Genomic DNA, 23,909 nt, shown 5'->3' with positions numbered 1-23,909 from the left:
AAGTATGGAATAACTAGAAAAACGCAATATATGCAGACTAAAAGTGTGAACAAAAACATCAAAATAATAAATAAAAAACAACAAGAAAAATCTATAGAAATACATCAGTAAATAACAAGATCAATAAAAATACATAAGGGTGTTTCTGTATTTTAGACCCAGAGGAGCTTGTGTATCCAAATTAAGGATCCAAAAGGCTTCTCTGGTAAATAATAAATGAGACCAATCTCCGCCCCGTTTGGGTGGATTTACCCTATACCTTAGACAACAATGGTTTTGTGGGAGCCTAAATGAACCTCTGCTATATGTTTGGATAGACCCAATGTGGATTGGTTGTATTCACGCAGTCTCTAATATGTTCTAATATGCAAAGTTTTTAGTTTTCTGCTGGTGCAACCAACATATTGGGTATTACATGCAACACTAGTGGCACAATAAACAATATGAAAAGTAGAGTATGTTCACACTACGGATTTGTAGCTGAATCTCCGCTCGCGGATACCAGCGAGCGGAGATTCAGCGTGGCAGCTGGCGGTAGGCCTGCACAGCACTGTACCGTCATCATTGACGACTATGTAGTGCTCACGGACTTCCGCGCAAAGAATGAACATCTTTCTTTGCACGGAATAATTTCAGTGGCGGAATTGTCCGCCACTGAAATTCCGCAATGTGAACGGGTCTCGCGGAAGACCCATTCTCACAGATACTGACATTTACTATGCGCAATTTCACTCACGGATTTCCACCCCCTCACATAGGCTTGCATTGAGGGAGCGGAGCGTGTCGTCGCACGGGGGCGGGGTTGTGACGTCACAATGCTCCGGCCCCATGATCGCCAGTAATCAGACCCGGAGCAAACACTGTCTGATTTTTAAAGAATTTATTTGCAAATTATTGTGGAAATTAAGTATTTGGTCAATAAAAAAAGTTCATCTTAACCCCTTGCCGCAAATGGACGTGAATGTACATCCACTGCGGGCTCAGGAGGTATGACTGGCGCTCAGCAAATGAGCGCGCATCATACTCGTTGGGTCCCGGTTGCTATCAGCAACCGGGACCCAGGGCTAATGCTGTACGGCTAATGCTAACGCAGTAACCCTTTAGACGCCACGATCAAAGTTGATCGCGGCATCTAAAAGCCATTAATTCCCCTGATGGTTGGCTCAGGGGCCTATCGGGACTGCTGCGGCAAAATCGCAGCATCCCGATCAGCTGAGAGGACAGGGGGAGGTGTCTTACCTTTCTCCTGGCCGTCCGATCGTCGCTCCATTGCTCCATGCCTGAGATCCAGGCAGGAGCAGTGGAGCGACGATAACACCAATCAATGATATGCTATGACATAGCATTGATCAGTGTCTGCAATCAAGGTATCGCATGTTATAGTCCCCTATAGGGGCTATAATATTGCAAAAAAAAAATTTTTTTAAGTGTTAATAAATGTGATTTAATCCCTTCCCTAATAAATGCTTGAATCACCCCCCCCTTTTTCCCATAAAAAAAATTAAATAAACATATGTGGTATCGCCACGTGCGTAAATGTCCGAACTATTAAAATGTAATGTTAATTAAACCTCACGGTCAATGGCGTATACGTAAAAAAATGCCAAAGTCCAAAATTGCGTATTTTTGGTCATTTTGTATACCCTGAAAAAAAATGTTTCAAATGCGAATAAAAATGTCCGATCGAAACAAATATGGTACCGATAAAAACTTATGATCATGGCACAAAAATAAGCCCTCAAACCGCCCTGTATGCAGAAAAATAAAAAAGTTATAGGGGTCAGAAGATGACAATTTTGAACATACTAATTTTGGTGCCTGTAAGTACAATTTTTTTTAGTAGTAAAATAAAATCAAACCTATATCAATTGGGTATCCTCGTAACCGTATGGACCTACAGAATAAATATAAGGTGTCAATTTGCCGAAAACGGCACTGCGTAGAAACGGAAGCCGCTAAAAATTACAAAATGGCGTTTTTTTTTTCAATTTTCCCCACAAATAATTTTTTTCTGGTTTCGCCATAAATTTTGTGGTGAAATAATTAATGGTATTACAAAGTAAAATTGTTGGTGCAAAGAACAAGCCATCATATGGGTCTGTAGGCGCTAAATTGAAAGTGTTAGGATTTTTAGAAGGTGAGGAGGAAAAAAAAATGTCCAAAGAGGGAAGGGGTTAATACTTTGTTATATACCCTTTGTTGGCAATGACAGAGGTCAAACATTTTCTGTAAGTCTTCACAAGGTTTTCACACACTGTTGCTAGTTTTTTGGCCCATTCCTCCATGCAGATCTCCTCTAGAGCAGTGATGTTTTGGGGCTGTCGCTGGGCAACACAAACTTTCAATTCCCTCCAAAGGTTTTGTTTTCTATGGGGTTGAGATCTAGAGACTGGATAGGCCACTCCAGGACCTTGAAATGCTTCTTACAAAGCCACTCCCTCATTGCCGGGGCGGTGTGTTTGGGATCATTGTCATGCTGAAAGACCCAGCCACGTTTCATCTTCAATGCCCTTGCTGATGGAAGGAGGTTTTCACTCAAAATCTCACGATACATGGCCCCATTCATTCTTTCGTTTACACGGATCAGTCATCCTGGTCCCTTAGCAGAAAAACAGCCCCAAAGCATGATGTTTCCACCCCCATGCTTCACAGTAGGTATGGTGTTCTTTGGATGCAACTCAGCATTCTTTCTCCTCCAAACACGACGAGTTGAGTTTTTACCAAAAAGTTCTACTTCGGTTTCATCTGACCATCTGACATTCTCCCAATACTCTTCTGGATCATCCAAATGCTCTCTAGCAAACTTCAGACGGCCTGGACATGTACTGGCTTAAGCAGGGAGACACATCTGGCACTGCATGATTTGAGTCCCTGGGGGCGTAGTTTGTTACTGAGGGTAGCCTTTGTTACTTTGGTCCCAGCTCTCTGCAGGTCATTCACTGGGTCCCCCTGTGTGGTTCTGGGATTTTTGCTCACCGTTTTTGTGATCATTTTGACACCACGGGGTATGATCTTGCGTAGTGCCCCAGATCGAGAGAGATTATCACTGGTCTTGTATGTCTTCTATTTTCAACTAATTGCTCCCACAGTTGATTTCATCACACTGAGCTGCTTGCCTATTGCAGATTCAGTCTTCACAGCCTGGTGCAGGTCTACAATTTTGTTTCTTGTGTCCTTCGACATCACTTATTTTAGAATATATCCTGCGGCGAAACCCAAAAAAAATTATTTGTGAGGTGAAAAAAAACAAACAAACGCCATTTTGTAATTTTGGGGGCTCCTGTTTCAACTCCATATTTGGTAAAAATTATACCTTATCTTTATTCTGTAGGTCCATACGGTTACAAGGATACCCAATTTATGTAGGTTTTATTTTAATACTTAAAAAAATTATAGAAACAGTTCGTATCAGCTCACCCTCGTAGCCGGCGCACGGACCAGGCGTGGACTCTGCCCCAAACAATGGAAAAGGAAGAAGGATTGTCCAGCGCCTGACTCTGGGAACAGGTACTTTATTGGAAAGCCACGGAGAACAAACAGGTACTCGGAGATGTGACTCGTTTCGGCTCGCATTACCGAGCCTTAGTCCTACAATAGTACCATCTCAAAGATTCTTCTTATATGCGGGCTTGGACAGGTGGCGCACACCCAAATTAGGCTGCACCACCTGGCCACACTCACAAATTCCACAGGTGAGTGTGCTGCATAGAGTTACAAATACAAAAACTAAAAAAACATGTCCAGACACAAACACTTAGAGAAAAATGCAGTGAATTTCTCCACTGCGAAAAATTACATTAAAAATCACAATTAAAACAACTACCGTATATACTCGAGTATAAGCCGAGTTTTTCAGCACGATTTTTCGTGCTGAAAACACCCCCCTCGGCTTATACTCGAGTGAACTCCCCCACCCGCAGTGGTCTTCAACCTGCGGACCTCCAGAGGTTTCAAAACTACAACTCCCAGCAAGCCCGGCCAGCCATCGGCTGTCCGGGCTTGCTGGGAGTTGTAGTTTTGAAACCTCCGGAGGTCCGCAAGTTGAAGACCACTGCGGCCTTCGACATCATCCAGCCCCCTCTCACCCCCCTTTAGTTCTGAGTACTCACCTCCGTTCGGCGCTGGTCCGGTGCTGCAGGACTGTCCGGTGAGGAGGTGGTCCGGTGGGATAGTGGTTCCGGGCTGCTATCTTCACCGGGGAGGCCTCTTCTAAGCGCTTCGGGCCCGGCCTCAGAATAGTCACGTTGCCTTGACAACGACGCAGAGGTGCGTTCATTGCCAACGTACTTCTGCGTCGTTGTCAAGGCAACGCCTCTATTCCGGGCCGGAAGCGCGGAGAAGAGGCGCCCCCGGTGAAGATAGCAGCCCGGACCACCTCCTCACCGGACAGCCCTGCAGGACCGGACCAGCGCCGAGCGGAGGTGAGTACTCAGAACTAAAGGGGGGTGAGAGGGGGCTGGATGATGTCGAAGGCCGCAGTGGTCTTCAACCTGCGGACCTCCGGAGGTTTCAAAACTACAACTCCCAGCAAGCCCGGACAGCCGATGGCTGCCCGGACTTGCTGGGAGTTGTAGTTTTGAAACCTCTGGAGGTCCGCAGGTTGAAGACCACTGAGGGCGAATGATGAGAAGAGGATGATGAAGGGGGGGGGGTGTGGGATGATGATAAGGGGATGATGAAGGGGGGATGTGCGGGATGATAAGGGGATGATGAAGGGGGGATGTGTGGGATGATAAGGGGATGATGAAGGGGGGATGTGTGGGATGATAAGGGGATGATGAAGGGGGGATGTGTGGGATGATGACAAGGGGATGATGATGAGGATGTTAATGACGGGTCTGGATGATGACAGGGGGGGATGATGTATTTCCCACCCTAGGCTTATACTCGAGTCAATAACTTTTCCTGGGATTTTGGGTTGAAATTAGGGGTCTCGGCTTATACTCGGGTCGGCTTATACTCGAGTATATACGGTATGTCTCCGCTATACACAAATAACTTCATGTTGCATAAAGATAGATACATGCATGAAATAAACATTATCTATATTTTCAAATGTAGCAAGAGACACTATTCTTGGAATGAAGGAGGAAAAAAGGCATACGGCCCCAACATCCGAAAAAAACTATGTAGAAATTATATGAGTATAAACCGGAGGATATTACATATTCCTAATATTGTAAAATAGTATCAAGTCTCCTGTTTAGACCATGAGGAAATCTGGTATGCAATTTGAGAATCCAGAAGACCTCACTGTACAGGATTTTTTGCTTTAGATTACCTCCTCTTGAGGACAATCTCACTCTTTCTATGCCCTGTAACTGGAGGGAAGATGTATTACCCCCATGAATTTCAGCAATGTGCCTAGATACCATAGACACATGCCGTGATTGCAAATGACCAATGTCAGACAAATGTTTGCGTATTCTCACTTTTAAGTCGTTAATAGTACACCCCACATATTGGAGATTACAGTCACAGCATGTGAATAAATAGATAATACCAGGGGTGTTGCAGTTAATGTATTCTGTCATGTTGAAATTACTGTTATTACTACACGATGAAAAGCTGTTAGAGTTACACATATAACTGCAGCACACACATCTGGTTGCCCCACATTTATAAGATCCCGTGTAATTTAGCCAAGTAGGCTTTCTCTCGGGGCGATCTGAAAACAAACCGGGTGATAGCATTTGTCCCAGAGTGGGTGCTCTTCTCGACACACACATGTACCCTGAATCCAAGGCTTCTCTGACCTTGGGATCGGTGTACAGAATAGGTAAATTAAAAAAATTATAAACTACATGCACCCAAAATTAGCATGTTTAAAATTGGCATCTTCTGACCCATATAACTTTTTTATTTTTCCGTGTACGGGTTGGTTTGAGAGCTAATTTTTTGCGCCGTCATCTGTAGTTTTTATAGGTACCATTTTTGTTTTCATTGGACTTTTTGATCGCTTTTTATTCATATTTTTATGGTATATGAAGTGACCAAAAATGCACAATTTTGGACATTGGTATTTTTTTACATGTACGCCATCGACCGTGTGGTTTAGCTAACCTAATATTTTAATAGTTTGGACATTTACACACGCGGCGGTACCACATTATTATTATTATTATTCGTTATTTTATTTAAAAAATGGGAAAAGGGGGGTGATTTAAACTTTTAATAGGGAAGGGGTTAATTAACTTTTATTAAAACATTTTTTTACACTTTTTTTTTTTTAGCCCCCATTGGGGGCTAAAGCATGCAATCTTCTGATTGCATACACTCATCAGTGCTCTGCCATTGCAAAGCACTGATCAGTGTAACCGGAGCTCTGCTGCTCCTGCCTGCTGCGCAGGCATGGAGCAGTAGATCGCCATTCGGATAACGGAGAGGCCGGTGAGGACCCTCCCGTCGTCTGGTAAGCTGATCGGGACATCGCGATTTTGTCACGATAGTCCTGATCAGCCGGGATTCTTTTACTTTCATTTTAGACGCCACGATCAACTTTTATCGCGGCGTCTAAAGGGTTAATGCCAGGCATCAGCCCGATCTGCCGTGCCCGGCATTAGCCGTGGGTCCTGGCTGCCCGGGACCGACCGGGTTTAACCCGTTCTCTGCTGGTGAGAATGGTTTAAACCCGGTAAGCTGGACCAGGGCGTACAAGATCATGTATACACTGCTGTATGGGTGTCCTCCCCAGGGGGAGCACCCAAATTGTAATAACCCATTTTTCATGTTTTTCTTTTCTTCTCTTTTCAGATACGTGAATGCTGAGGACTACTACAGATTCGGGGACTACGTCGATGACCAACATTTTTTTAAAAATCTTTTAATAAAATGGTTAAAGAGGGCTTGTGGGGGAGTGTTTTTGGGATTAAAACATGTGTTGTGTTTTCTTTATTTATTTTACAGGCTTAGTAGTGGGAGCTGTTTTATAGACGGAATCCATTACTAAGCCGGGGCTTATCGTTAGCCCCAAAACCAGCTAGTACTAACCCCCCAATTATTACCCTGGTACCCACCGCCGGTGGAGTGCCAGGAAGAGCAGGTACCAATAGGCCTGGAGCGTCAAATATGGCGTTCCTGGGCCTAGGTAGTAACAGGCTGGCTTTATTTAGGCTAGGGAGGGCAGAAACAATGGTCCTCGCCTACCCTAGTGACGTCATTGACGTAGTCAACGGAATATGAAGTACTCCTCCGCATACACTGTCATGCTAATTATACGCCCCAAAAATGAATCACTATGTTTAACCTCTTCAGGACATAGGGCGTATGGATACGCCCTGAATCCCGAGTCCTTAAGGACCGAGGGCGTATCCATACGCCCGTGGGAATTCCGGCCCCCACCGCTAGCCGTTTGGGGACCGGAGCCGGATGCCTGCTGAAATCGTTCAGCAGGCATCCCGGCATATCGCCCAGGGGGGTCATTATGTCCCCCCATGTCGGCGATCGCCGCAGATCGCTGGACAATTCAGTCCAGCGATCTGCGGCGATTCCGGGTCAATCGGGTCTCCGGTGACCCGGTGACCCGGAATTACTGGCTGTTCGGGGCCGTCTCTGACGGCCCCGAACAGCCAGAGCCTGCAGGGGTGAGGTGGCGCTGGTGCCACCTCACGATCGCCCTGATTCGTCGGCCGGATTACCGGCCGACCAATCAGGGCGCCTGCTGCGGGTGTCACTCCCGCACCCGCTCCGCCCCTCTTCTGGAGGATGTGAGCGGGTGCGGGAAGACGACCCCCGGTGCTGGGGACCCCGATCCCCGGCGCCCCTGTTGGGATCGGGGCCCCAGGAGCAGCTGCGGCGGCGGGACTGACCTGCAGCGTCTGGATCGTTGGAGGTGAGTGACAGCCTCCTGCTGTTGCTTAGCAACAGCTCCCAGCATGCAAAAAGGGCATGCTGGGAGCTGTAGTTATGCAACAGCAGGAGGCAGACCACCACAACTCCCAGCATTCCCTTATGGGCATGCTGGGACTTATGGTTTTGCAACAGCTGGAGGCACATTCTTTCTATGGAAAAGTGTACCTTCAGCTGTTGTATAACTACAACTCCCAGCTTGCACAAACAGCTAAAGTGCATGCTGGGAGTTGTAGTGGTGCATCTGCTGGTTGCATAACTACAACTCCCAGCATGCCCGTTGGCTGTCGGTGACTGCTGAGAGTTGTAGTTTTGCAACAGCTGAAGGCACACTGGTTGTGAAACTCAGAGTTTTTTTTTACCTAACTCAGTGTTTCACGACCGGTGTGCCTCCAGCTGTTGCAAACTACAACTCTCAGCAGTCAATGTACACCATGCACCGTACATGCTGGGAGTTGTAGTTTTGCAACAGCTGGAGGCACACTGGTTGTTAAACACTGAGTTAGGTCACAAACTCAGTGATACATAACCAGTGTGCCTACAGTTGTTGCAAAACTGCAACTCTCAGCAGTCACCGACAGCCAACGGGCATGCTGGGAGTTGTAGTTATGCAACAGCTGGATGTCCCCCCCAATGTGAACGTACAGGGTACACTCACATGGGCGGAGGATTACAGTAAGTATCTGGCTGCAAGTTTGAGCTGCCGCAAACTTTCTGCTGCAGCTCAAATTGCCAGCGAGAAACTACTGTGAACCCCCGCCCGTGCGACTGTACCCTAAAAACACTACACTACACTAACACAAAAAATAAAATAAAAAGTAAAAAACACTACATATACACATACCTCTACACAGCCCCCCTCCCCTCCCCAATAAAAATGAAAAACGTCTGGTACACCACTGTTTCCAGAACGGAGCCTCCAGCTGTTGCAAAACAACTCCCAGTATTGTCGGACAGCCGTTGACTGTCCAGGCATGCTGGGAGTTTTGCAACAGCTGGAGGCACCCTGTTTGGGAATCACTGGCGTAGAATTCCCCTATGTCCACCCCTATGCAAGTCCCTAATTCAGGCCTCAAATGCGCATGGCGCTCTCACTTTGGAGCCCTGTCGTATTTCAAGGCAACAGTTTAGGGTCACATATGGGGTATCGCCGTACTCGGGAGAAATTGTGTTACAAATTTTGGGGGGTATTTTCTGCTTTTACCCTTTTTAAAAATGTAAAATTTTTGGGAAAACAAGCATTTTAGGTAAAAAAAAAAAAAAATTTTTTACATATGCAAAAGTTGTGAAACACCTGTGGGGTATAAAGGTTCACTTAACCCCTTGTTACGTTCCCCGAGGGGTCTAGTTTCCAAAATGGTATGCCATGTGTTTTTTTTTGCGGTCCTGGCACCATAGGGGCTTCCTAAATGCGGCATGCCCCCAGAGCAAAATTTGCGTTCAAAAAGCCAAATGTGACTCCTTCTCTTCCGAGACCTGTAGTGCGCCAGCAGAGCACTTTTCACCCCCATATGGGGTGTTTTCTGAATCGGGAGAAATTGGGCTTCAAATTTTTAGGGGTATTTTCTGCTATTACCCTTTTTAAAAATTAATTTTTTTTGGGAAAACAAGCATTTTAGGTAAAATTTTTTATTTTTTTTTTACATTTGCAAAAGTCGTGAAACACCTGTGGGGTATTAAGGTTCACTTTATCCCATGTTACATTCCCCGAGGGGTCTAGTTTCCAAAATGGTATGCCATGTGGTTTTTTTTTGCTGTTCTGGCACCATAAGGGCTTCCTAAAGGTAACATGCCCCCCAAAAACCATTTCAGAAAAACGTACTCTCCAAAATCCCCTTGTCGCTCCTTCCCTTCTGAGCCCTCTACTGCGCCCGCCGAACACTTTACATAGACATATGAGGTATGTGCTTACTCGAGAGAAATTGGGCTACAAATACTTGTAAAAATTCAAAAATTGGGTCTACAAGAACATGTGAGTGTAAAAAATGAAGATTGTGAATTTTCTCCTTCACTTTGCTGCTATTTGTGTGAAACACCTAAAGGGTAAAAACGCTGACTGAATGTCATTTTGAATACTTTGGGGGGTGTAGTTTTTATAATGGGGTCATTTATGGGGTATTTCTAATATGAAGACCCTTCAAATCCACTTCAAACCTGAACTGGTCCCTGAAAAATACTGAGTTTGAAAATTTTGTGAAAAATCGGAAAATTGCTGCTGACCGTTGAAGCCCTCTGGTGTCTTCCAAAAGTAAAAATACGTCGATTTTATGATGCAAACATAAAGTAGACATATTGTATATGTGAACCAAAAAAAAATGTATTCGTAATATCCATTTTCCTTACAAGCAGAAAGCTTCAAAGTTTGAAAAATGCTAAATTTTCAAATTTTTCATCAAATTTACGGATTTTTCACCAAGAAAGGATGCAAGTATCGACAAAAATTTACCACTATGTTAAAGTAGAATATGTCACGAAAAAACAATCTCGGAATCAGAATGATAACTAAAAGCATTCCAGAGTTATTAATGTTTAAAGTGACAGTGGTCAGATGTGCAAAAAACGCTCCGGTCCTTAAGGCCAAAATGGGCTCCGTCCTGAAGGGGTTAATATATTTCATAGCATAATAGCATGATGTTGCCCATTTTGTGTATGTTCTAAATAGACCACAGTGTATTCTAATGTTCTTCTATTCAAGTGCCAGTCTGGGAGTAGAATACTTGTTGTCTCTTTAGATATTTATGGCTGTTTAAATAAGACAGATACACATGTCTGTGTGAAAGAGACCTCCATATCTCTCTAATAAATTTGGATGTCTAGGTAGGCTCCAAGATGTCTATGAGAATCCAGGTTTTAATTACTTATAGATGTCAAAAATAATCCCTGAATTGTTTATTATGGCTCCATATGTCAAGTCTGGAATGGACAACATTGGACAGTTAACCCTTAATGGTAATGATGCTAATTGCCTATACAATAGCGCCCCCTAGCGTATGAGTAGTTGACATTACACCAACAGGAAAGGCATTATGTGTGATATGCTCAATGCATTCTGGGTAATATAGTGATGTCATAGTCATTTCCATATGTACACACCCAACCTACATTCCAATTTAGGAGGGTGTGTCTAACTAATTAAAAAGTCTGGTAAACCAGATGTTGGGGACTGTAGACTGTGCTGTACTGTGTGGGAGAGAACACAAAGACACAGGAAAGAGGTCCAATAAGGTGGAAAAGCTATGTGAGATCCTAGCAAGCGGACTGATCACACGGTACCAGACCAATGGCTATCCATGACGATGAGATGGACCGTTCAGCATTCCTAAGAGCAGAAGCGAGGTTTTTACATAGACTTGGTAAGAGACACAAAAATGGTATTCCATTTAATTAAGACCAATTTGGAATATGTGTATGGAGTTATACCATTTAGATTGGCAAATAAATACATTCAATTATTAATTATCTCCATATTGAGATTATAGTTTTAGGATATTGTGAGACTTCATTCTACCTGCAGAAGAATCAGGACTCATAATCTATCAAAGCATTAAATAATTGCTTCTACATATTGATAGAATTCCTACTCGCCAAACTATGTGTTATAAGTATATGTCCCACACAGTTCTTCCTCCTAAAATATAGTCTAGCGAGATCATAAACCTTTGTCTTAAAGGAGTAGTCTGGCGCACACTTTTCTTATTTTATCTAGTCCGGGCTGCAAAAAAAAAAGAAAACAAACTTTCTCTTACCTGCCAACACGCCCCAGGAGCTCCGGTACAGGTGTTCGGTCGCCAGGCTGTTTGCTTCTTACTTCCTGTTAGCCCGACACGTCATAAGGAGCTTCAGCCTATCACCGGCCGAGGCGGGACATCACTGCGGTCGGTGATAGGCTGAAGCTCTGTGTGACGTGCCAGGCTAACAGGAAGTAAGAAGCAAACAGCCTGGCAACTAAACACCTGTACAGGAGCTCCGGGGGCGTGTTGGCAGGTAAGAGAAAGTTTGTTTTCTTTTTTTTTTTTTTGCAGCCCGGACCGGATAAAATAAGAAAAGTGCACGCCGGACTACTCCTTTAATGTCTTACCAAGATCATGTATAGAAAATAGTCCAGAATGGGGAGGAAATATATTACATTTCTTCCATGTTTATATCCTTAGATGGATTTGCTCATTCTTGGAGTCATGTGATTTGTATTTGGTTGGAAAGGGGCGGGGAGTGTATTTAGCATTCCATATTGAGATGTTTATGATTAGATATTGCCCATCTTAATATCATGAGGTTCCTCTGGATAGAGTGATATGTAGCCTTTTCTTATATGATATTCCTAACCTAGTAGCTTTTGTTTCATTGTAAACAAAAGCTAGGTTACTTACTACTCACATGTATTATTCTACTATATGTAGTCAATTAACATGCTTATAATGTTTACTGATATATCTAATTGATATTCATTTGCATATCATAATGTTTGTTACTCATTTATGTTTATAACCTTATAACCAATAAATCTGCATACTTTTTTAATACCTGTGTATTATTGTATTTTGCAAAAGGACATCCTTGAGCATTAATGTCATCCCCTCAAAAAAGAACTTGTTGATATCTGAGGAAATAGTCGGACTCAGATGTGAATTGTATTGATTAACTTTGTCTACATTATTGATATTTTTAATAATTTCCATAATTTTTCATTTTTCATAATTAATTAAAAAAAATTATGACCATAATTCATAATTGAGTTACTGCACGATAACACATATCTGAAATGAGAAGAAAAAAAACACGATTGCAGACCAGTGCCGGCGGCGATCATGTTTCTCCGAGCTGTCTGCGGGGGTGGTTACAGTATGCACACAGGAGGCTGCAGAGCTCAGCCTATCAGGGATGGTCTAATGAATATTCATAAGGGGCGGCTCATCAGGCTGGAGCAGGAGGGGGCATTGTGGGCAAGAGTGACGTTCCGAGCCTAATATGGCTGCCTAATGCAGCTTTGTGGGCTCGAAAGTCACACTAGCTGGGAGAACTACTGGGCTTCCTGTACACAGCTCAGGAAGGAATTACAGATGAACTGTGAAAGACAGTATATTGGACAGTTATATAACTTTTGTTTCTGCTGTATGGGAAAAGCAATTGTTGTGCGCTGCATATCTCCTTTAAACATTGGCACCACATTTGCCAATGCGCCAGTCCTGGGGAACAGTCACTATAAGTCCTTGAATATTAAACATAGGGGTCTGTCTATTACATTACTTAATTCCTTTAGAGCATGGGGGTGAATGCCATCTGGACCTGGCAATTTGTTTATTTTGATTTTTAATAGGCAGCACTGTACTTCTTCCTGGGTTAGACAGGTGACCTGTACACGGGGGTTTACCTTATCTCACTGTATTTCACCTGGCATTTCATTTTCCTCGGTGAATACAGTGGAGAAGAATTTGTTTAATACATTTGCTTTTTCCTGATCCCCATCTATAATTTCTTCCTCATCATATTTTAAAGGGCCAACACTTTCATTTTTAACCTTTTTACTATTTATATAGTTAAAAAACATTTTGGGGTTAGTTTTACTCTCTTTGGCAATGAGTCTGTCTCTATTTTTGCGGCTTTTATCAGTTTTTTACATATTTAAAAATTTTCTCTATAGCTTTTTAATGCTTCTTCACTGCTGTCATGTTTAAGTAGTTTAAATGCTTAATTTTGTCATTTATTGCCCTCTTATCATTTTTATTCATCCATATTGGTTTTCTTTTATTTCTGACCCTATTATTCCCATAAGGAATACAGTGAGAATTATAAGATATTTTTAATTCTCCCATTTAGTGTCAGCATTCTTTTTTTTTTTAAACTCGTTTTATTGAAGTTTGAACAAAAGCAATTACAGCAGCTCCACAGAATGGAGACATGTATGACAAAATAAGCACACATATAAGGCAAGTAAACAGTACAGCTTAAAGTTATACGGTGTTGTCCATCGAGGGTAGCACAATCAGGGGAATCCCAACCTGAGAACAATAAACAGAACAAAAACTAAAACTAAAAGTGCTGCCTCTAGGTACAGTAATAAAAATCGGGGCCAAGCATCATAAACCAAACACTTGAAAGAGAAGGTAAACAAGGAAAAGCTACCTACTACCGTTGCCCCATAGAGGAAGGTTAAAAGGGGGAGCCAAAGGTCCCAGACGACATTAGGGACGTAAACGCAGAGGGCGAGTATCTAGTGAGGGGGAGTCGCACCAAGTCCCCCACACCTTTTGGAATTTATCAGGGCATTTTCTATGCTTAAAGGCTAAGTGTTCATAGGGAAGTATAGTATTAACTAGTTTTCTCCACTGTGGGAGAGAGGGAGGTCGGGGGTCCATCCAGCGGAGGGCCACCGCCTTCCTGGCCAAAAACAACACCTCCTGCAAAAATATCCGCATGTGGTGTTGCCAAGATTCTTCAGGGAGTACACCAAATAGACAGATCAGGGTATCCAGGGTGACCGGGATAGAGATAAGAGATGACAGGAAGTCTATAATACTACGCCAGTATGACTGTAGGAAGGTACATTACCATATCATATGCCAAAAGTCTGCTCTGGGAGAATGACATCTGGGGCAGGCAAGGGAAGGCACCCGTCCCATTCTGAATAACCGCATCGGAGTAAGATAGCAATGATGAGTGATGTAAAGTTGGATCAATTTATTATTAGCTGCCGGAGACACTGATAGATGAGAGGACAGCATCTCGGACCAATCATCCTCCGTAAGCGAAGGAAGGCATGCCTTCCAATAAGCCTCCGCCGAGTCAGTAGCAGCAACAATCCTGGCTCTAGTAAGGTGTGTGAATAGCATGGAAATTAGGCCTTGCGGTCCTTGGGATCGAAGGATTCCAATGAGGGGGTACGTAGAGATGGGTGGTCTCTGGGAGGGAAACTGGGCACTCAAGGCATGTCGAAGTTGTAAATACCTATAGAATGCCTCATGGGGAACCCCAAAGTCGGTCTGGACCTGCGTAAAGGTTTTCAGGACATCCTGCTGGAATAAGTCACCCAACTGCGTCACCCCATGTGCTACCCAGAAGGGGGGATCCAAGGTGTCCGTCAGATGAGGGAGATGAAAGTTGCGCCATAGGGGAAGGTCATCTTTAATATCAGTAAAGGAAGTAAGCGTTTGTGCCTGGCGCCATACCTGTAGTGCCAACCTGTGTAAAGGGAGGAGCTTACGTGTTCTAGGTGGAGCGCCCTCTAAGAAGGCCCGCATGGAGGTGAGTCCTAAAAAGGAGGCCAGCTCCGCAGTCGATTGAGAATCAGTAGAGATCCAATGTCGGAGGTACCGCAGCTGGCCGGCCAAATAGTATGTCTTAAAATTAGGTAACGCAGTCCCCCCCAAGTCTTTAGGGCGCTGTAAAGTGGTGAGTTTTAGTTTAGACCTACCTGTACCCCATATAAAGGTCAGGAGTAGGGAATCAAGAGATTTGAAGAAACTCATCGGGACAGGATTGGAGAAGTGTTCAAGAATATAAAGGAGTTTGGGAAGGATGATCATCTTCACCAGATTAATTCTACCAGGGACAGTCAGAGGCAGGGCACCCCATACACGGAAATTGGTCTTGGCATAGGAGAGGAGGGGTAGGACATTAGACTGAAGATCTAGGGGGGAGTCCCTATGTATAACTATCCCCAGGTATTTGAAGTGGGACACAACAGCCAGACCACATAGAATGGAGGGGCCATGTCGCTGCCGAAGAGGCATGTAAGCAGATTTAACCCAATTTATGCATAGGCCAGAAAAGTCCCCAAAACGGTCAATTACTGAAATAGCACTAGGGAGCGTCTCGAGGAGCCGGGACATAAACAGAACCATATCATCCGCATACAGACCGAGGCGGTCCTCCCTCCCATCAATATTGATACCAAAGTACAGTGGGTCCAGTGTCAGCATTCTTGTTTTTGAGGACATTATCCCAATTTATATTGTTAAGGGCTTCTCTGAGTTGGTCAAACTTTGCCTTCCTAAAATTAATTGTTTTTGTGGCCCCTCGAGAGATTCCCTTATTGAAGAAAAAGTTATAATGTATTATATTATGATCACTATTTCCTAGGTGTCCTTCTACCTGCACATTAGATACTCTGTCAGGTCTGTTGGTTAATATTAAGTCTAGTAGGGCGCCCCCTCTGGTCAGGCCCTGCACCATTTGGGACAGATATTTGTCTCTAGCTATAGTCAGAAACCTGTTTCCTTTATGAGATTCACAGGTCTCAGTCTCCCAGCTTATATCAGGATAGTTAAAGTCCCCCATTATTATCACCTCATTCTGATTTGCTGCCTTGTTTATTTGCCTCAGTAGTTGATCTTCTGGCTCTTTCATTATATTTGGTAGCTTATAGCAAACCCTATCAGGATTTTTTTTATTTTTATCTCCATATTATTCTACCCATAATGACTCCACATTATCGTTTCCCTCCCGTATATCCTCCCGTAGTGCGGCCTTCAGACTCGATTTCACATAAAGACAAACTCCTCCCCCTTTCCGTTTTGTCCGATCCTTCCTGAATAGACTATAACATTGTATGTTGACCGCCCAGTCAAGCTATCGTCCAACCAAATCTCTGTTATACCCACTATGTCATAATTTTCCTCAGACATCAACCACTCTAGTTCCTCTGTTTTATTGGACAGACTTCTGGCATTAGTCAACATGCAATTCAAAGGTGTATGTTTTTTTCCCTATGAAGCCTATCTCTATTAACTATTCTAACCCCTTCCTCCGCTCCACTCCCAAGTACATTAATAAGTCCCACCTCTCTATTGTCATGGTCTGACCGGGGGACAGGGAGAGTGAGCCATAAACTTGCCCTAAAACCACTCTCCCTGCCTACTTGCCCATCCACCCTAACCGGTGGATTGACAACTGGGCGCCGGGCCCTCCCTGAACTAAAGTGCAGGAGCCTAATAAAAACACATACTAACAAATAGTCGGCCACAAACCAGAAACATAACAGGAACAGACAACTCTATAATATTAGTTCAGAGGACACAGATCAGTGAGCAGCACAGAGGACACTATATCAGCGGACATGAACAGAGGACACTATGGATCAGCGAACATGAACAGAGGACTATGTGGTCATGAACAGAGGACACTATAGATCCATGGTCGTGAACAGAGGACACTATAGATTAGTAGTCATGTACAGAACTCCAAAGATCTGAAATCAAGAACTAATAAAAATAGAGTTCAAAACACCAGACAGGAAAAAGGATAAGTCAACAGACTTTAGGAACAGACAGGAATATCGCATAATCCCCCAGAACATCCAGTAGATACAAAGTCCCCATGGACCAGAAACAGGGATCTATCGCTAATCAGGAATATTCGCATTCCCCATGCAAAACCTCCAGTAGACACGCAGTCCCCATGGACAGGTAATAGGGATGCCTAGATACACAGGATATATTTATAGAACACTGTTCACACTGAACACAAGACAGGAATAATTGCAATCCCTTCAGAACACCTCCAGTAGATGTAGGAATAACAATGCCCTCTGAGTCCCCATGGACAGGTAACAGGGATGCTTAGTTACAACTCAGAAAAACAGATACAACAGGATATAATTATAAAACACTATTCCCATTGAACCCACAAATTGGACACTCCACTCCACTATAGGCGTAGCCATTAATAATAAATCCAAATAGACTACTGGCCAGCGGCACACTCCACCGTGTGGTCAGGATGCTGGCCCAGTAGGAAAACAGAAATATAAAACACAGAACTTCACATAAACAGATACAAGAGAAAACACAGTGTGAACAGACACATAGCAGAAAGAATAAACAAATCCTAAAACCGACTTAGCTAACACAGCTTAAAATCTACTAAGAGCATGCCACCTAACATGGCTATAACCAGAAAATACAAAGTGCATGCTAAAACAGAGAAAGTAGATTAAAAGCTCAAACAAAGAGTGTTTCACCAAGCCTCCATTAGCAACATAGCCAACATGTTAGCAGCTAGACCTCTGGAAGTCCATCAGTAAATTAAGTCAATCACCAGCCCAGAGGCTAGACTAGGCTGACATTAAATAGACACATCCTAAAGGCTATTGGCTGACAACAGAGGCTGAGGCTGAAAAAGCCAGAAACATTAACTATTCCCTGACCAGGAAACCTAAAACTGTTCACACACAGCAAATCCAATAGCTGTGTGTGAATACAGACCAGGACAGATATGACATCTATCTACACCCTCTTCCCCCTCTATGTTGTGGGTTCCCTTCCCCCCCAGTCCCTAGTTTAACCTCTTAAGGATGCAGGGCGTACCTGTACCCGCCACCCGCTCCAGTGATATAACGCGGGGTCATGCGCTGACCCCGCATCATATCGGGTCATTCCGGCCATGTCCTGTGGCTAATATCAGACATCACCGATATATTAATCCCAACTTTGATCGCCATGTCTAAAATGTAAAAAAATGCTTCCCTGCAGCTCAGTCAGGCTGATTGGGATCACTGTGGTAAAACTGCGGTGTCCCAATCAGCGTGTCCCGAGGACACACGAGGAGGGTCCCTACCTTTCTCCTCGGCATCTGATCTGTGATTGATTGCTCCATGCCTGAGATCCAGGCAGGAGCAATCGAGCGCCGATAACACTGATCAATGCTATGCCATGGCATAGCATTGATCAGTGTATGAAATTAAGGTATTGCATGTTATAGTCCCTTAAGGAGGCTATAAAAGTGTAAAAAAAGAAAAAAGTTAATAAATGTGATTTAACCCCTTCTTTAATAAAAGTTTGAATCACCACCCTTTTCCCATAAAAAAAAAAACTATGTAAATAAAAATAAATATAAACATATGTGGTATCGCCGCGTGCGTAAATGTTCGAACAATAAAATATATCATTAATTAAACCACGCGGTCAATGGCTTACACGTAAAAAAACATTCCAAAATAGCGTATTTTTGGTCATTTTTTGTACCATAAAAAAATGAATAAAAGGCGATCAAAAAGTCCCATCAGATTAAAAATGGTACCGATAAAAACTTCAGATCACAGCGCAAAAAATGAGTCCTCATACATTCCCGTATGCGGAAAATAAAAAAGTTATAGGGGTCAGAATAGGATATTTTTAAACGTATTAATTTTCGTGCATGTAGTTATGATTTTTACCAGAAGTAAAACAAAATCAAATGTATAAGTAGGGTATCATTTTAATCATATGGACCTACAGAATAAAGATAAGATGTAATCTATTCACAAAGAATACAAAAAAAATGCTAGCACCACTGCGTAGTGTAGTTCCTGTGTATATCCCTCAAGGAAGACTCACTCAGTTGCATGTAATGGAAAACCAGGTGAGCGCTACACGCTAGAAAACTAGACTATGCCTTTAACTCCACAAAGAAAAAGAAAGAAAGTGGAGAGCTCCGCTTTCTTTCTTTTTCTTTGTGGAGTTACAAAGATAAGATGTAATTTTTTCCGAAAAATGCACTGCGTAGAAACGGAAGCCCCCAAAATTACAAAATGGCATGGTTTTTTTTTTTTTCACTTTTGTCCCACAAATTTTTTTTGGGGGGTTTTGCTGTAGATTTCTTGGAAAAATGACTGATGTCAGGTGAAAAATCCAAGGGTTATGATTTTTAAAGGTAAGGAGAAAAAAACGAAAGTGCAAAAACAGAAAAACATTGAGTCCTTAAGGAGTTAAACACTCCTCCACCGTTCTAGCCATCTTCTCCCCAAGCACAGCTGCACCCTCCCAATTGAGGTGTAGCCCGTCCCTACTGTAGAGCCGGTATCCGACAGAGATGTCGGCCCAATTCTCCATGAACCCAAACCCCTCCTTCCTACACCAGCATCTGAGCCACTTGTTTACTTCCTTAATCTCCCACTACCTCTCTGGTGTGGCTCGTGGTACCGGTAATATTTTAGAAAATATTACCTTGGAGGTCCTTTCCTTAAACTTGTGGCCTAAGTCCCTGAAATCATTTTTAAGGACACTCCATCTACCTCTTACTTTGTCATTGTTGCAAATGTGTACCATGACTCCTGGGCTATCACTTTACAAACCCATATCAATAAACCAGTACAATTGCCCCCTAATAAAATACACAATAAACTAAGAAATCATAGGCCCATATAGAGCCTCTAACAATAGGTTTTACATATACCATCAGTTAATAAGAATGGCATGTATATTGAGGGAAATATAATAATTGGACCAGACACTACCCACCCTATAAGCTAAGTGGTTGGCTATGTTAGTAGACAATTGGTAATAATAATAGAAATACTCTAAAGGAGTTAACCTAACTGATCCATGATTTATATCCATAAAGGAAATAAAAAATCATAAGTATATCACAGATAGTGAGAATGTAGTGTTGTCCTGTGCTGATGATCAATGCTATAAAGTCTGGAGATTAGCATCCTATATAATACAGTGACATAAATCAGAGAGGTTACTTTAGAGGAAACAGGTGTAGGTTAATTCTTTATTAAGCATGTAAGGGCTTTGTGACCTAAACTGATAAATCAAGGAGGACCCCTACACAATAACCTCTTGTTCCAATTCCCTAATAATCATTACAAGTTCAGTTTTAGATTGTTGATACGCCTCTCTGACAGGGATTTTCCTTACGCCTCTCAGCCTAGATTCTATATTCAGATCTACCTCTGAACTGTACATAATGTACACAATTTTACCTACATATGAAATGAAGTTTATGTGATGTCCCTGTACTGTCCTCCTGCCCTGTCAGGCAGAGTCCCTGCGTGCTCCCCTGCAGCATACCCCCATTATGTATATAGGTTTGCCTCATTTAATGTACTGTTGCTTTAATGTTTGTACCACATGATTGTTACCCAGAGTGCTCCAGTGACCAGGTGACCCCCCCCACAAGTGACCTATGGGCTCCTTGCACAGCCCCCCTGTATAACCAGGGGAGAGCTACAATCTCCATCTTAGCACATTGCTGTTCTGCTGTATGCTGAGGTCCAGTGCAGTTGTCTCAGTGTGTGTGTCCAGAGCAATGAAGGCCTAAAGTCCTGCAGCCACAGGTCGGTCATCAGTAAGTCAAGTCATCTTATTGTCAGTCACCATCTCTGTCAAGTGAAGTCCATCTGTTGTCACCGTGGCCAGCACTAAAGTCAGTCTAACTACTGCAAGTCCCAGCAAGCCTGCGAGGTCCCCCTGTGTCACTGGTCACCTCCCTTGGATATTTGGCTGTACCACAAAGACTATATAATCTGTCTTGCCTCCGTAAAGCTGACGTTATCCTTAATCTGGTGTTGGTGTCTTCATTGCCCCTCCCTAACCCAGAATCAGCGGTATTACCTTCAGGTGGTTAAGGCTAGAATGGGTTAATACCATTTGCCCCTTGTGCCATAACATCTGCCCTGCATCTACCATCCACCTCACACCCTGACACCACATTTACCTATTTTGCCTAATCAATTTGGGAAATAGACATGCAGTGTATTTCTCTCAATAAGTTGAACATTGCTTTTTTATTAGTGTATAAACTGCTATATAATAATGTTTTTGTATTGAAATGTATTCTTTTTTTTTTTTATTGATGAGACAGAAATAGTCTTAAAACAGATGTGTGTGTTTACCAGCCTTTCTTACCTTCCTCTGTAGATATCCTGTGGTATAGGTTATTACCAGGCCACTCAAAGATTGCTGTTGTAGTGCTCACAAACAGCTTGCAATAACCAGAGATAAGACATGCAATGTCCTTTGCACTATTTGACTCCAACAGCAGGGAAAGAGGCTAGAAATAAGAGAAATAGTGTCTTTAAATGGGCACTGTCAGATACAAAAACTTTTAATATGTTGTAAAGCATGTAAAACCAATAGGGTTTGCAATTGCTTTCTTTAGAAAAAATGTTAGTATTTCATACTGAAAAAGCCAGTCAAACAACTGCTCCTGTACACAGGCTTCTCAGTGTGTAAATTCTCCACTGTGCTGTGATCCCCCCCCCCCTCTCTATTACACATATTCCCCTATACCTGGACCTAATATATGCAGAGATCGGCAGCTGCTTCTGTCTGAGCCTGGTACCGCAGGGAGCAGTGTGTAGAGGACTGCAGCAGCTCCTCCCCTGTATGTGAGAGGAAGCAGCATGAGGTCCTGTACAGGCACGTCGCTACAGGACAGACAAATCAAGCAACTGGGGGACCCCGAGCACAGCCAGTGCTTGCCAGTCCTGTAGCGACAGGGCAATTCCCCCCATCACCAGGGCCGGATTAACAATCGTGCTCTTGGTGTTTGAGCTCCGGGCCCCAAAACTTTGGAGTTCTTCTCACCTCACCCCAATCACGCTCCCCCCACCCCCGCTGCACTTGGTATGTTCCCTCAGCCCTGGACTCTTCTCTCAGCCTTCAGCCGTCTGAGCAGGAGGAGGGGGAGGGGAGAGCAAAGACCTGTGAGGAAAAGAGACCGCAGAGGCTGTACAACATGAGGCCTGACTACTTCCCTTCCTGTATATATATGTGTATATATGTGTGTGTGTGTGTGTATATATATATATATATATATATGTGTGTACTTATGTGTATGTCTATGTACTGTGCCTGTGTGTGTGTTACTACTGTGGATGACTATATGTAAAGTGCATGTGTGTATCTACACCAGTGTTTCCCAACCAGGGTGACTCCAGTTGTTGCAAAACTACAACTCCCAGCTTGCCCGGACAGCCAAAGCCTGTCTGGACATGCTGGGAGTTGTAGTTTTGCAACCTCTGTAGGCTCACTGGTTGGGAAACACTGATCTATTCTAGCTGTGTGTGTATGATGCATGTATGAGTATCTAATGTGTACAGTATGTGTGTGTATGAAGCATGCATGTACAGTATGTAATATGTACAGTATGTGTGTGTGTATGAAGCATGCATGTACAGTATGCAATGTGTAGAGTATGTGTGTGTATGATGCATGTACAGTATGTAATGTGTACAGTGTGTGTAAGAAGCATGCATGTACAGTATGTAATGTGTACAGTAAGTTGTGTGTGTATGAAGCATGCATGTACAGTATGTAATGTGTACAGTATGTGTGTGTGAAAGAAGCATGCATGTACAGTATGTAATGTGTACAGTATGTGTGTGTGTATGAAGCATGCATATAGTATGTAATGTGTACAGTGTGTGTGTATGATGCATGTACAGTATGTAATGTGTACAGTGTGTATGTTTATGATGCATGTACAGTATGTAATGTGTACAGTATGTAATGTGTACAGTACGTTGTATGTGTATGAAGCATGCATGTACAGTATGTAATGTGTACAGTATGTTGTGTGTGTATGATGCATGCATGTACAGTATGTAATGTGTATTGTGTGTGTATATAATGCATGCAGTGGCGGATCCAGGGGGGGGGGGAAACGGGGCAATTGCCCTGTCCCGTGCGTGCGCCCATTGGAAAGCAACACGGAGGAGCGGACATGTGCTGGCCAGCATGGTAAGTGACCAGCGGCACATCAGCTTCAGTGCTCCGACCACCGCCGGGCCAGAGGAGCAGTGGTCGGAGCACTGAAGTAGGGCAGTAAACAGGCATACAGCCTCCAGCCATACACTGTATGGCTGGAGGCTGTATGTCTGTGGGGAAACATAATACACCTAATGTGGGGGGACTATACTGCACCTAATGTGGGGGAACTATAGCCTAATGTGGGGGAACTATACTGCACCTAATGTTGGGGAACTATACTGCACCTAATGTGGGGGAACTATACTGCACCTAATGTGGGGGGAACTATACTGCACCTAATGGGGGGGACTATACTGCACCTAATGTGGGGGAACTATACTGCACCTAATGTGGGGGGACTATACTGCACCTAATGTGGGGGAACTATAGCCTAATGTAGGGAGAACTATACTGCACCTAATGTGGGGGGACTATACTACACCTAATGTGGGGGAACTATAGCCTGATGTGGGGAGAACTATACTGCACCTAATGTGGGGAACTATACTGCACCTAATGTGGGGTAAACTATGCTGCCAACCTAATGTGGAGAACTATACTGCACATAATGTGGAGAACTATACTGCACCTAATGTGGGGAACTATACT

At 43.4% G+C, this 23,909-nt stretch overlaps 1 protein-coding gene and 1 long non-coding RNA gene across 4 annotated transcripts in view; one reads left to right on the top strand and one right to left on the bottom strand.

The window, feature by feature from the left end:
• Positions 1-7,149, top strand: part of LOC130272499 (uncharacterized) — a 69,576-nt gene extending 62,427 nt beyond the window's left edge. The window contains exon 3 of the long non-coding RNA XR_008843579.1: positions 6,754-7,149. This is a non-coding gene — a long non-coding RNA (uncharacterized LOC130272499). The remainder of the gene's footprint in view (positions 1-6,753) is intronic.
• The window catches only part of FRMPD1 (FERM and PDZ domain containing 1), a 202,935-nt gene that overhangs the window by 16,394 nt on the left and 162,632 nt on the right, over positions 1-23,909 (bottom strand). For all 3 annotated transcript variants that reach the window (XM_056518316.1, XM_056518318.1, XM_056518317.1), the window contains exon 14: positions 21,456-21,600. In XM_056518316.1, the coding sequence (XP_056374291.1) occupies positions 21,456-21,600 (145 nt within the window). The remainder of the gene's footprint in view (positions 1-21,455; positions 21,601-23,909) is intronic.

This window comes from Hyla sarda, chromosome 1 (assembly GCF_029499605.1).
Source record: "Hyla sarda isolate aHylSar1 chromosome 1, aHylSar1.hap1, whole genome shotgun sequence".
NCBI classification, from domain to species: domain Eukaryota; kingdom Metazoa; phylum Chordata; class Amphibia; order Anura; family Hylidae; genus Hyla; species Hyla sarda.
The sequence above is the reverse complement of the archived record's forward strand: the minus strand, read 5'-3'. Positions and strand labels throughout refer to the sequence as shown.